Below are 13,579 nucleotides of genomic sequence, written 5' to 3'. Positions count from 1 at the left end.
ATTGGTCATCTATATCACACAAAAATACATTTTTAAGTTATGTTTACATAAATTACAATATTAAAAAATAAGAAACAAAACAATACTGCATGCATTAGTAGCATGCCCAACTAAGCGACACGTATATTTTTCATGTGTTTGTCTTATGTAAATGCACTGTGTGCATGCGTGTTTGGTGCTTAGAAATGTTCTTTTGCTGATTGTGGGAATCCAATATACGACCTCCGACCTCCAACGCACTAAACTCTAATTTTTACTTTCTGAGCTACTGAAGTAACACCTTGGCCTCGTTTGTTTCGATATAACTGGACTACGTAACTTAAAGTTACTTGGATTTAAAATGAGTTGCACTGTTTGGTTTGTTGTATTTTTAAAATGGACAAGAGAATTTCAAGTTCCATGGTTTTTGTAGTTACCACAAAAAAGGGTCTTTTACTTATATTGTGATATTTAGGATATTTTATTCAAATTTTGTGAGAATATGACCATTTTTGATATTCACCCGCATATAATAAATATAATAAAGTGTAAAGTGTAATATGTGTACGTGAATTATGTGTGTCAGACCACGAATACTGAACTTTACAAACTCACAATTTGTGTACCTGAGCTGAGCACGTTTTTTTATTTATGTACTTCCGCCAATTTAACCTAACTCTGTTACTTTTTGATATTAATATTTATATTATTCCCCAACCCCATTTCTACTATAAATATAAATTATGACTATTAAGGTTAGGGTTACAAACTCTAATCAAAAGATAAGTCGGTGGTTTTGAGCTGATTTGAAAAGCAAAACACCTCGTATTTCTAATTCAATTGAAACTCTAGATAAGCTCTATCGGCATCTTGCATCTAAACGTTTAAAAAGTTAATAAATCTCAAAACCGATTATGAGGTTCGGAGGTAGGGGTGGTTGGTCGGGGTAGGGGTGGTTTGTTTCAAATATTTTTTATTGATTTTGATATTATAAATAGTTAAATCCCCTAATTTGAAATCAATTCATAAATAAATTTGTAATTTTCATATCCGATTTTCACATTATTGGAAACTGAATATTGATTGGTTAGCTTATTTTGACGATCGTTTATAACTAATGATTAGTGTACTAGTTATGTTATTTGTTGTAGCATCTTATTTGTTTAAATTTTTAGTCGAATGGTTGAGCTTTGACATTTTGCCGAATTTTAACTAAAATAATTAATGATCATCGGCTGATATTTGAGTTATGCCAATAATTAATAAATGATTAATTTAACTTGTATAAAATATCGCGTAAGGAGGATTTGACGAAAATAAACGAATTGAAAAAACATTTAAACTGCAAGGAGATAAAATGAGATTTTTTTAAAGTACGGTATTAAAGTAGTTTCACACACCTACTACCAGTGTCCCCGGCTCGGACCTATAGGGTGATTTAGGCGTTTTTTAAAAAAATCGGGTCAAAATTGGGATTAGGCGGGTTAGACTGTCAAAAATCGGTCCTTCGCGGTCTAGGCGGAAAATAATTAAAAAACATCTTTTTTATGTTTGAATAATTTTAAATCATTAATTTCGTAATTTTACACAATATCATGTCAATTTCTAATATAAAGTATTGGTAAGAATTAACAAATAATCTATTATATTTATTTTCTCACTTAAAATATAAAAATGACATTGTAATTAGTTTAAAAGTGTGAATTAAAATATAGTTAATATTATAAACTCAATAATTAGTACATAACGAATGTCAAATGTGCAGATACTGTTTAATAGCATTCTAATTTCTTTTTTTAAACAAATATTTGACATATTAATAATTATATAACTGTAAAAATTAAAAATAATATCTATATTCTTCCAATTAATAGGTCCGATTAATTTCTGACTTACCGATTAATCTCTCAAAGATACCTTCTTCACCGATCAAAACCCAGCGATTTCGGAAACGATGCCTGCTACACACAAACACAAGGACTTTGCTCTTTAGCTTAATATAAGAACATAAGTGCAAGTCAGAAGTATTGTGTGCAAAGTATACTGAAATTAAATACTCCTGTGAAGCTCCTTAATTGAGTAAAGAGAATCACTACTTTTTGCATGACAGTATGTGCAGAAAAGAATCTCTTCATATTTTCATTATATTTCAAAAAACTTATAGTCAAACATTCAAACCCTGGCGGGCTAGCTCAAGTGTTATGCCACCAGGTCAAACTTTCTTTAACCAATTTAACTTATTACCTTTCCACACAAACCAAGGCTCCCTTCACTCTCTCCTCTTTTACATACATTTCTTCAAAGTTCAACCTTTGTACCATGTTTACTTAATCACTTCAACCAACCAATATATAGGTGCCCTTCCACGGCCCCATGTAGTTCTAGCAACCATCCGCTGTATTGAGATATTGCAGCAACCCCTACAACACCTAGTATAATGAAACATTGGTGGACGACAATATTTGCCCGTTTTATTTTTTTTAATTTATTTTTTTTATTAAAAATAAATTTTTTAAATATTTTTTCGAACTTATATTTTGATATTTTTGAATTAATATTTAAACTAAAATATTTAAAATTAATATTGAATTTAAAATTAATATTGAATTTAAAATTTTTGAGTGAAAATGTATTTTTTTTATTATTTGTTCGAAATAATATTTTCGGATTTTTATTATAAGGGAATATTATGAGTTTTATGTTTTTTTAATATTGTGAGTTTTATGTTTTTTTTAATTTTTTTTATACTTGTCCAATTTAATTTATCAATTTTTAATTTATAGTAAACGAATATAATGCTAAAAATTGAAAATGTGGAAAACTAAAAAAAATGAAATTTTATCAATTTTTCATTACCTATAAAAAAATTATACAACTCAGCCCCCGGAATGCTAAACATTTTTTCGTAACAAATAAAAAAATACTCTCTGTCACCTACAACATTGTTTCATTACGGCTAGTGCAATGAAACATTGCTGGATGACGTTGTTTTAAATGTAACCGTTCTTACCCGCTTTATTTTTTCTAATTTATTTTTTTTGTTAAAAATGAATTTTTAAATATTTTTTGGAACTTATATTTTGATATTTTTGAATTAATATTTTAAACTAAAATATTTAAATTTAATATTGAATTTAAAATTTTTGAGTGAAAATGTTTTTTTTAATTATTTATTCGAAATAGTATTTTCAAATTTTTATTATAAGGGAATATTCTGAATTTTATGTTTTTTTAAATATTGTGAGTTTTATGTTTTTTTTTTATTTTTCTTGTACTTGTCCAATTTAATTTATCAATTTTTAATTTATAGTAAACAAATATAATGCTAAAAATTGAAAATGTGGAAAACTAAAAAAAGTGAAATTTTATCGATTTTTCGTTAGCTATAAAAAAATATAAAACAACTCAGCCCCCGGAATGCTAAACATTTTTCGTAACAAATAAAAAAATACTCTCTTTCACCTATAGCATTGTTTCATTGCGGCTAGTACAATGAAACATTGTTGTAGGTGGCACCTGCCGCAATATTTTATATATGTTGGGGCTAGGCTGAACACCTCGCGTAATGACGCATTGCGGGAGGGATTTTTATTATTATTTTATCCTCATTTATTTTCTTTAATTAAAAATTGTTTATAAAAAATATTTAATTCATCATTTTATATTAAGGAGTACCAATGTGTTATTATACATAATTTTGACATATTTAAAATTTAAATTACAATAGTTTGATTAGATTTTACTCAAAAAAGTTTTAGGGTGGACGACACTTCGATCAATAAACAATCATACTTGCAATACTTCATTCATACATTTCAGTTAGTATCTTAGGTTTTTTTTCATTAAAACTAATATTTTAATTATTTTTCCGATTATATATCTAATTTATTTTTAAATTTTTAACGCATTATACAATTGATAATAAATGGGAAGTAGTAATAAAATTAGAAAATATAGAATAAATGATTGTTAAAGTTAATTATATATTTTCTAACTCCGTTATTATCGGAAAAAATTAATTCATTAAAATATAATTTTTTATTATTTTAGAAATTAAATAAAAATAAAAATCCTGCCGTATTATTTCATTTTGGTAGGTACCTCGGTTAATATCTCATTGCTGGAGGTGGAGGTGTGCTGTAATGAAACAATGCAGGGCAACCGGGCTGTGGACCAAAACCCTTTCTTACCACCCTACATTCACTTATTCAGATAGTATTAAAAATTGTTTTCTTGAACCCAATCAACAGTTCATCATTCCCAAAATTAATTTTTACCATTGTTTGTACCTCTATTATTATATGGAGTATATACATTTATTGTTTATATACTCAACTTAGTCAAAAAGATGCTCCTACCTCATCTGTGCTGCACAACCAAATACAAGAGGGTCAAAACCAAGAAGCCCTTTTAAGTAGTAAAACATTCAAGAAAATCAAGATTATCAAAAACCCAACTCTCCATCCTTTACAAAATCTTGGGTCTAAATATTTTCTCAACACCTTTCATAATCAACCCATGATTTGAACTTGAAATAAAAATATACAACAAAAATAATATAAGCTTTACAAAATGAGCTTACCAAGAAGAACTTTTTGCATCCTCTCTCTTTTCTTGACAATCTTTGCAAATCTTGAGCTACTAGCAGAACCCAAATCTGGAGCAGACTACAACTCATTGGTCTACAAGGGTTGTGCAAAACAATCTTTATCAGATCCAACTGGGATTTACTCCCAAGCACTTTCAACACTCTATGGAACCCTGGTTTCACAATCTTCAAAAACCAGGTTCTTTAAAACCACAACAGGCACTTCTCAAACAACAATCACTGGTCTTTTCCAATGCAGAGGAGATTTATCAAATGTAGACTGTTACAACTGTGTTAGCAGGCTCCCAATCCTCACTGACAAGCTTTGTGGCAAGCCTGTTGCAGCTAGAATCCAGCTTTTAGGTTGCTACTTGCTGTATGAAGTTGCTGGATTTGCTCAAATTTCAGGGCTTGAGCTTCTGTACAAGACTTGTGGAGGTACAAATAATGGTGGTAGTGGATTTGAAGAGAGAAGAGACACAGCTTTTTCGACATTGGAAAGTGGAGTTACAAGTGGAAATGGCTTTTATACAACTAGTTATGAATCTATGTTTGTTTTAGGACAATGTGAAGGAGATTTAGGAACTTCTGATTGTGGTAGTTGTGTTAAAACTGCAGTTCAAAAAGCTCAAGTGGAATGTGGTAGCTCTATTTCTGGTCAAATTTATCTACACAAGTGTTTTATTAGTTATAGTTATTATCCTAATGGTGTTCCTAAAAGATCATCACCTACTTCATCTTCATCTCCATATAATCCTACCTCATCTTCCCCTTCACCAGGTACATTTGCTTTTTCTTTATTTTTCTTGTTTAATTTTGTGCTAATTAAGCTACCCTTTATTTTCTTTTGCTTTATCTTTATGTTATTCTTCTTTATGTATATTTTTTGACTTAGTTGGGGAGCCTTTAAAGTAGTTAAAGTTGATACAGATACACAGCAGAATACAGGGAAGACAGTGGCAATTATATTAGGAGGGGCAGCAGGAGTGGGATTTGTAGTTATATGTATGCTTTTTGCTAGAAGTTTATTGAAGAAAAATGATGGTAAGACAATGATTTAAAAATCTTCATTTATATGTGTGTGTAAGCATAAATTAAATTCTTATTTTGTGGGTTTTTTTGTGCAGATAATTGATAAAACGAGGATGGCTTTGGTGAACAATATGTTCAATTTTGAGGTGGATTATTATTTCCTTAATTTTTTGACAAATGAAAAAGATGGGCCATAGAGGAGAGGTGAGGTGAGGAAGGAGCCTGTTGGGAAGGAGGATTGAGAATGTATTGATGGTGGAGATGAATGTGAAAGTGAAAGATTGTAGTAATTGTTTATTAACAGAGGAGTTGAACAAAGAGGAAGGAGGTGTAAGAATGAATGTTTGTCAAAAAAGTGAGAAAAAGTGTGGGAAGGACTACTAACAAATAGGTCCTTCTTCCTTTGCTCATTGCATGTGATAGTTTTGTCTTGTTCTTTTTCATTCATCTTCAATATTACTCTTTCCTTTCCCCACTCAGATTTCATTCTTTTTAGAAATTTAAACACTGCTCTTGCATGTGCTTTGCTCTAATTCTTGTCACTAATCCTATTTTTATGTACCCCTAGTGGTCAAACGAATAATATCTGCATATATCGACTTCAAAGATTATAATACTAAGTGCATTGTGAACGTGCTTATTATTTACTTAATTTCCTTTTATCAAATTCACGGGGTACTGAATCTTTCTGCTACTAACTTTGATGTTTTTTTGTGTATTGCTCTTTTCCTGTGAGAGCTTTGTGGAGCCAAAATGTTTCATTGATGCAATGAATCAGTTGCTATATATTATTGTCATGTACATTATCATTATCATGACAAAGACCAAGACTCGCCATTTAAAACCACTTAATAAAGCAGAAATCACTGGGATGAGGATGACTATTCTGATATTAAAGGCTGATGAGAAATCAAATAGTACAGTTCATTTATATTAAGGGGGTGAAATCACGTCAAAGTGGGACTAATTGTATTCTTTTATTGACCAGGAGTATCTTACTAGTATCTTGTAAAGTTGCAATTCTATCACAAATCTGTGAATTGACTAGTACTTTTTCCTGGTTATGAATTAAGGGTCCCCTTCCCCAACCATGGCTGGTTGGAGTTTTTTCAGAGCCAACCCTTACGCAATGGTTCATTGGGGAAGGCTACCCTTCCGCAATGGTTGCGGAAGGGTCTGCTATGATTCATTGCGGAAGGACTGAAAATACCCTTTTGCCTTTAATACTTCCGCAATGATTTATTGCGGAAGTCGTGTACAGATATACCCTGCTAACCAACTGTTAGCAGTTTTATCAATTAAACAAAATTCTTGAGCGTTTTTTGGGCGATTCCGTGCGATCCTAGGGCGATTTCTAAGGCAATTGCAACTGATTCTTTTGTGTTCTTCTTCCTTGATTCAAAGGTTCTTTATTCTTCTTCCATTTTTTTCTCTTGTATACGCACAAACACACACGAGATGTATGTATAGTACACACACAAGATGTTCTTGATTATACACACATGATAATCTTGATTATTTGTGTTGATTTTGTTCTTTTTTAGTCGAATTCTATGATGATTTTATTCTTTTTAAGTTCGAATTGTAGCATGATTTGATACTTTTTAGATGGAATTATATGTTCTTCATTTTTTCTGATTAATTAGTTCGAATTAGGGTTAGTATTAATTAGCAATTTTTAATTTTTTATTTCGAATTAATTAATTTTTATTTCGAATTTGATGGGTCATTGTTTAAGTGTTGAAATTGATGATTTTTTGCTTAAGTGTTTGTGTAAAGTTGAGATTAAGCCTAGTTTGTTGTTTAGGAAAATAACATATACCATAATATTCAAAAAGTCCACCAGTTATCAATATTCAAAAAGTCCACCAGTTATCAATCAACACATTTTCAACATAATTTTAGTAGAGTGAGAGATTTAACCTGTTATACCTGAGTGCAAAGACAGACTTACAGATTTGTAGGAGTATGCTTGAAAATAGTAGAGTGATCTTAGTCTGGTGAAGAGCTTCTCAGGTGTTCCACCTTGTACCTAAGCCTGCAGCCTTAACTAGCTTCACATGACTTACCGTCGATTTGCAGAGTTTTGCTTGGCAACATTTAGATTCAGTTGAAGAATCTAGTTTACAGGTCTACATAATGAGCTAGAGAACACCAAGGCCACAAGTTCCCTTTCTTTCGATATTTTATCAACTTTGCAGCAAGATTAACAACTTAGGATAGTTTAGGAATATAAGAAGCAAATAGTAACTTTTCTGCCTGTTTTATTAGTTCTACATGTGTAATAGAATGTATTTGTGTACAGATGTGAGGCACTTTGCATTCTAATATTACACAGCACAAACTATGACGTTCAAACAAGCTGCTGACTCCTAACTTAATAATCAAATTATCTTATAATATTGTACTTGTACAAATGCTTCTGAGAAGTGAATTGTGCTCCATCCTCCCCCCAATCGTCATGTAAAGTGATATATTTTAATTTGAAATAAATTAGTTAAGAAATGAATTTAGGTTTAATTTTGAGTTGTGAATTTCATTCGAATAATTAGGTTAATATTTAAAATTAATGATAAATGGTCTGGAATAGTTATGAATAATTATTAGGTTAATTTAAATTAATAATTTCAATTAAGGATATTTCTTAGTATTTAAATATATATTTGTTTAAATACTTGTTTAATTGGGGCTAATGAAAATGACTAAATATGATTAGAATAATTAATTTGAATTTGAAATAAGGATATATTTATAGATATCCTTGTTTACACTTATTTAATTGCAAATTACTTGTTTAATTGTTAATTAATTGTTCATAATCTATCCTTGTTTAATTACTTGTGCAGTTATTTGTTTAGTTGCTTGTTATTCTGCCATTATTTGTGCATTATAATATCAAACTGAAATAATTCTTGTTTTGAAAATTGCAGATAAAATGAATATAGAATGCGGGCCTATGGATCGATCATTGCTGACCATGCAGGATGATCACATTAGTACTCTTATATGGCATGGGGGTGAGAGGGAGACGCTCGATGTTAGACAGTTGACTGCTAACATGGGTAACTGGGTATTGGATGAGGAGCAGATACATTTGCTTACAGGCTGGGGTTTCGGGGTGTTTGTTAACCCCTTAGTTGTTCCGTAGAATGATATTCGCTTGATCACTGCACTGGTGGAGAGGTGGAGGCCAGAGACTAACTCATTTCACTTCACATTCGGTGAGATGACCATTACATTGGAGGATGTTTACATGATCTTGGGGCTGCCTATTACTGGTCGTGCTGTTACCCATACGGAGCTTGATAATCCGAAACCGTATTGGGTGACCAACTGGGAGGATTTGAGGATGACTGAGAAGGAGCGGGCTGAGATGTATGGTCGAGGCGGGGTGACTCTTCACAAGTTACGCACGAGATATGGTTCTAGGCCAGAGGGGGAGCAGAGTCCAGAGTTTCTTCAGCAGGATCCTATAGTTTACACACGGGCATATCTTCTGTTTCTGATTGGAGGTATATTATTTCCTACCTCATCTCGGGATGTGGTGCACCCCCGATATCTACAGCTTATACAGGATACTGATCATATTATCGATTATACTTGGGGGGCTGCTATTCTGAGCTACTTGTATAGATGTTTGTCGAAGGCTGTGCATAAGTCTTCGGGCAGTCTGAACGGGTGTGCTATGTTGTTGATGTTGTAGGCTTGGGAGAGGGTATTGTCTGGCCGTCCGGAGATTGCACCGCGTACGAGGTTTGTGTTGCGGAGGGCTACAGCGTGGGCTAGACCGGTAGCTAACAGGAGGAGTAACCCTCACCATCATACAGGAGGTTATCGGGGAGATTTTGATAGCTTTCAGATGAGTTGGTTGACATGGCAGCCATATCGGAGGTTTTATAGGAGGATTGATTATAGCGCCGATGATTATGATACTGACATGATGGATATGTTGCATACGGCACTCGGTCGTATACCGATGATTCATTTTGAGATGGTGGAGTATGTCATGCCGGACAGGGTTCTGAGACAGTTCGGTATGCTGCAACATATTCCTGAGGAGCCGGTGGATCACGGTTTTCTACGTGTGGAGAGGTTGTCCCGTATGCAACGGGATAACCATACTGTTTTGTTGAGACAGTTTATATTGGAGTGGGATTCTTTTGTTGACACGGGTATGCCTATTATTACAGAAGGGGCTTATGTACCGATGACAGAGTATATGTACTGATATATGAGGGTGAGTAAATTGAAGATAGCACCGTTTGTAGCTGAGCATGCCACTAAGATACGGCCTCGTGATTGGTATAACCAGCAGAATATGGTTGATGCGGTATATTTTATAACTCTTCCTTAACTCTTGCATTTTTAGGAATAAAATGCCTAATAATTTCATATTTAGGACTTAAAAAAAGAATTAATGCATTTTACCCCTTGAATTGGTTAAATCTTGCATTTTTAGGAATAAAATGCCTAATTATTTCATATTTAGGACTTAAAAAAAGAATTAATGTATTTTACCCCTTGGATTGATTAAATCTTGTATTTTTAGGAATAAAATGCCTAATTATTTATCATTTTTTTTATATTTTAATTTGATTTATTATTTGCATATTTAGGATAAAATGCATAATAAAGACTTATAGAAAAGAATTCATGTCTTTTAGACCTTAATTTGATTTATTATTTGCATATTTAGGATAAAATGCATAATAAAGACTTATAGAAAAGAATTCATGCTTAATTATTTCATATTTGTTACTAATTATTTGAAATTGTAGGAGAAAGTCCTCCCGTGCTGGCTAAATTACTTGGACCCCCAGAGATTTACAAAGAAATTCATAAAGATGGCTATAGTTACGGCTCGGCCGAAGCAAGATACTGGAGTTGACTGCGGCGTCTATGTATGCAAGTATGTGGATGCCATTCTTAATGGGATTAGATTGGAGCACGCTGTCTGGCATCCATATGATGATGTAGAGACATTTCGTTATCGCATTACTTGGGAATTGCGTAGGGGGCGTGCTCGTCATTTTTCAGCATAGGGATTGACCCAAAGAAATTTGGGTTTATGATTTATTTCTTGAATTTAGAAGATTTATTGGACTTGTATTTGTATACTTATGTTGGTTCTTGTAGTAGTTTTTCGATTGTTCATGTTGGTATGAACTTATTTAGAATGGTTAAATTGTTCGTATGGATTTGGGTTGCATTTTTTATTTGGATTTGGTTTGGATTTTTGATTTGGTTAGCTTTTGAATGTTAGAATAAATGGTTAGAATGTTTATCATTTTCGATGAGGATTGGTGTTTGATTTGTTGGATTGGTGTTTGATTTGTTGGAATGGTTATGTATTTTTATTATTGAGTTTGTAGCGTAGAAACAGGGACAGGAAGACTTTGCAGGAAACTGCAGGCTGCAGAAACAGCAAAACCTGCAGTATGCAGGTTTCAGTGCCCTTCCGCAATGAATTATTGCGGAAGCAAGTACTACCCGCAATGAATCATTGCGGAAGCTTGAAACTTCTGCAAAATTCACACTTTGGTCACTCTGTTTCATTTGGTCACTGCATATGAATAAATTCGAATTAAATAATAAAAACTCTTACAATTATTGCAAAAAATGTCTAGAACACTGAAAATTTTAAAAAAATAATTTATGTATTTTTTTTCAACATTTCTCATTTTTTTTTCCATTTTATTTTGATTTTTTCCTTGAATAATATGTAATAATTTGAATTAAAAATAAAGAAAAAATAAAAATAATGGACATTTTTTAAAAATTAATTAAAAATTAGAGGAAAGACTGAAATTATCAAAAAATAGTGTCACTAATTTTTTTCACCATTTTTCTCTTTTTTTTTGATTTTTTCCCTTTAATTGTATTAATTTGAATTAAAAATAAAGAAAAAATATAAAAATGGACTTTTATTAAAAAATAATCAAAAATTAGAAGAGAGACTGAAATTATCAAAAAATATTGTCACTAATTTTTTTCACCATTTCTGACTTTTTTCCATTTAATTTTAAATTTTTTAAAAATTTAAAGTTGAGTTATTTCCTTAAAAATTCGAAGCTAAGGAAAAACAGGGGAAAACAGGGGAAACAGGGGACCTTCCGCAATGAATCATTGCGGAAGGAAAGGCATTCCGCAATGAATCATTGCGGAAGTAGGCTTTACTCCCCTGTTTTTTCAGCTATTAATTTTTTAAAATTTGTACTTATAAAAAAAGTAAATTATAGCTCCAATACATACCAAATAATATTTAAAAGCCAAATTCAAATATGACATTCCAAATTCAAATATTACATTCCATTAATTTAAATTTCTACATTCAAATAGAATTAAATCATTTAAAATTTCTATTTGGGTTTTTAAGACAACGCCTCCTATCATGTCCGGTCACACCACAAAAACCGCAATAACGGATTTTTTCAGTTGACGTCTCAATACCACTTTTAGACCTTCCTGAATTTTTCTTTGTTGTTGACGTCTCAATGCCACTTTTATACCTTGCTGAATCCTTCTTTCTTCCCTTTGTTTTGTGACATTGGAGGATTGAATATTGGATCATGTTCATCGTAAACTTGGAACTCCTCCTCCATTCTTGAATTATTTTCTTCTTCACGAAATTTTTCAATCACGTAACATTTTCCTTTCTCAATCAAATCCATGACGTAATTGTATCGTGGTTTTGAACAACTTCCAAGAGCACCCAAACCTTGAAAAGATTTACACAAAGCACTATACCTTGCCGTTGTTGAATCACCAACATCAACAAGAACGGGAGGATTATAAGGCGAAAAACCATCAATTTTATTTGCGCTCGCCGTCCATCTTGATTTGATAAAAATTGTTGGTATCATAGTTTTTTGTTTCTTGTCAAGATAGCGTAGGATATGTTTGCAAAGCATCCCGGAATGTTCAAATTTTTTACATTCACAATCAATATTTCCTTCCAAAGAAACCATTACCCGATACCTTCTTCTAAGATTCTCCGGCACATTATACTTCTCAACTAAAAACAACTTCCACATGTAATTGGAACCATCTTTGCAACTATTTACCACATAAGATGTGCTTTTTCTAAGCTCATTTTGAAATTGCCTAAACATTTCTTTTGTGTAAATAGAAGAAGTATGATTTTCCAAGTGGGAATTAAATATCAATCTCCTTTCCTTATACTCGGTCTCGTAGTCGGCTTTAACCTCATTAAAAATTTGTGTTTCCAAAGCCTTTTGTGAATTCTCAATGAATTCTTTCAACCCGGTTGAAGCTCTCACATACTCGTCAAAAAATGAATTCATGGACTCGTTTCTTGAGGTGGTGGTCATACCAGCGGAGAAATGTTGTTTTGTGTAAGCACGAATCCATTTATCTTTTATGGCATACATATCGTTTAGCCAAACACGATCCTCGAGTCCATACTTATCAACCAAAACCTCCCACTTACCAACAAATTTCGTGGGTGACAACGACTTGTACAAACAATCATTAAAATCCCCTTTAAATTCCGGATATTGTGTGTACAAAGCCGATAATTTTTTGGGAAATTTATTACTTATGTGCCACGAACATAATATGTGCTTGGTATCCGGCAAAATCTCGGCAATAGCATTTCCCAATGCTATATCTTGATCCGTAATAATAGTGAGGGGAGGTTTGTTTCCGACGGCTTCCAACCATGTCTTCAAAACCCATTTATATGAAATCTCCGTCTCATCCCGCATGAGTGCAAACCCGAACAAGATATTTTGGTAATGGTGATTGACCCCGGTTATTGGTATAAACGGCATACAATACCTATTGGTCCTATATGTGGAGTCAAATGAAACAACATCTCCAAAAATCGTGTATGCGTTCAATGATCGATGATCAACCCAAACCAAACCTCTAACTCTATTTTCTTCATCCAAATCAACTCAATAGAAAAAGTTTCCAAAACTTTTTTCTTTCAATTGTCGTAGCAATGCCATCCCACTC

The 13,579-nt window shown here is 32.4% G+C and overlaps 2 protein-coding genes across 3 annotated transcripts; one reads left to right on the top strand and one right to left on the bottom strand.

The window, feature by feature from the left end:
- Nucleotides 1-4,314: 4,314 nt before the first annotated feature.
- LOC141676549 (plasmodesmata-located protein 2-like) lies at nucleotides 4,315-6,074 on the top strand. 2 transcript variants are annotated; one of them, XM_074482219.1, is made up of 3 exons: nucleotides 4,322-5,347; nucleotides 5,498-5,611; nucleotides 5,695-6,074. In XM_074482219.1, exons 1-3 carry the CDS (start codon nucleotides 4,552-4,554, stop codon nucleotides 5,700-5,702), a joined length of 918 nt encoding a protein of 305 aa, XP_074338320.1. In that variant the 5' UTR covers nucleotides 4,322-4,551; the 3' UTR covers nucleotides 5,703-6,074. The 2 variants fall into 2 exon arrangements, with proteins under 2 accessions (XP_074338321.1, XP_074338320.1); XM_074482220.1 differs by lacking the exon at nucleotides 5,695-6,074 and having other exon boundaries at nucleotides 4,315-5,347; nucleotides 5,463-5,594.
- A 4,882-nt stretch (nucleotides 6,075-10,956) lies between these two features.
- LOC141680247 (protein FAR1-RELATED SEQUENCE 5-like) lies at nucleotides 10,957-13,326 on the bottom strand. Its single transcript, XM_074486526.1, has 3 exons — nucleotides 12,109-13,326; nucleotides 11,684-11,792; nucleotides 10,957-11,030 (listed from the first exon to the last, which is right to left on the bottom strand). The coding sequence occupies exons 1-3, from the start codon at nucleotides 13,324-13,326 to the stop codon at nucleotides 10,957-10,959; spliced, it is 1,401 nt and encodes a 466-aa protein (XP_074342627.1).
- Nucleotides 13,327-13,579: the final 253 nt, after the last annotated feature.

The sequence above is a fragment of the Apium graveolens genome, chromosome 8, assembly GCF_009905375.1.
Source record: "Apium graveolens cultivar Ventura chromosome 8, ASM990537v1, whole genome shotgun sequence".
Lineage (NCBI taxonomy): Eukaryota > Viridiplantae > Streptophyta > Magnoliopsida > Apiales > Apiaceae > Apium > Apium graveolens.
This window is presented reverse-complemented; position numbering and strand designations above follow the sequence as displayed.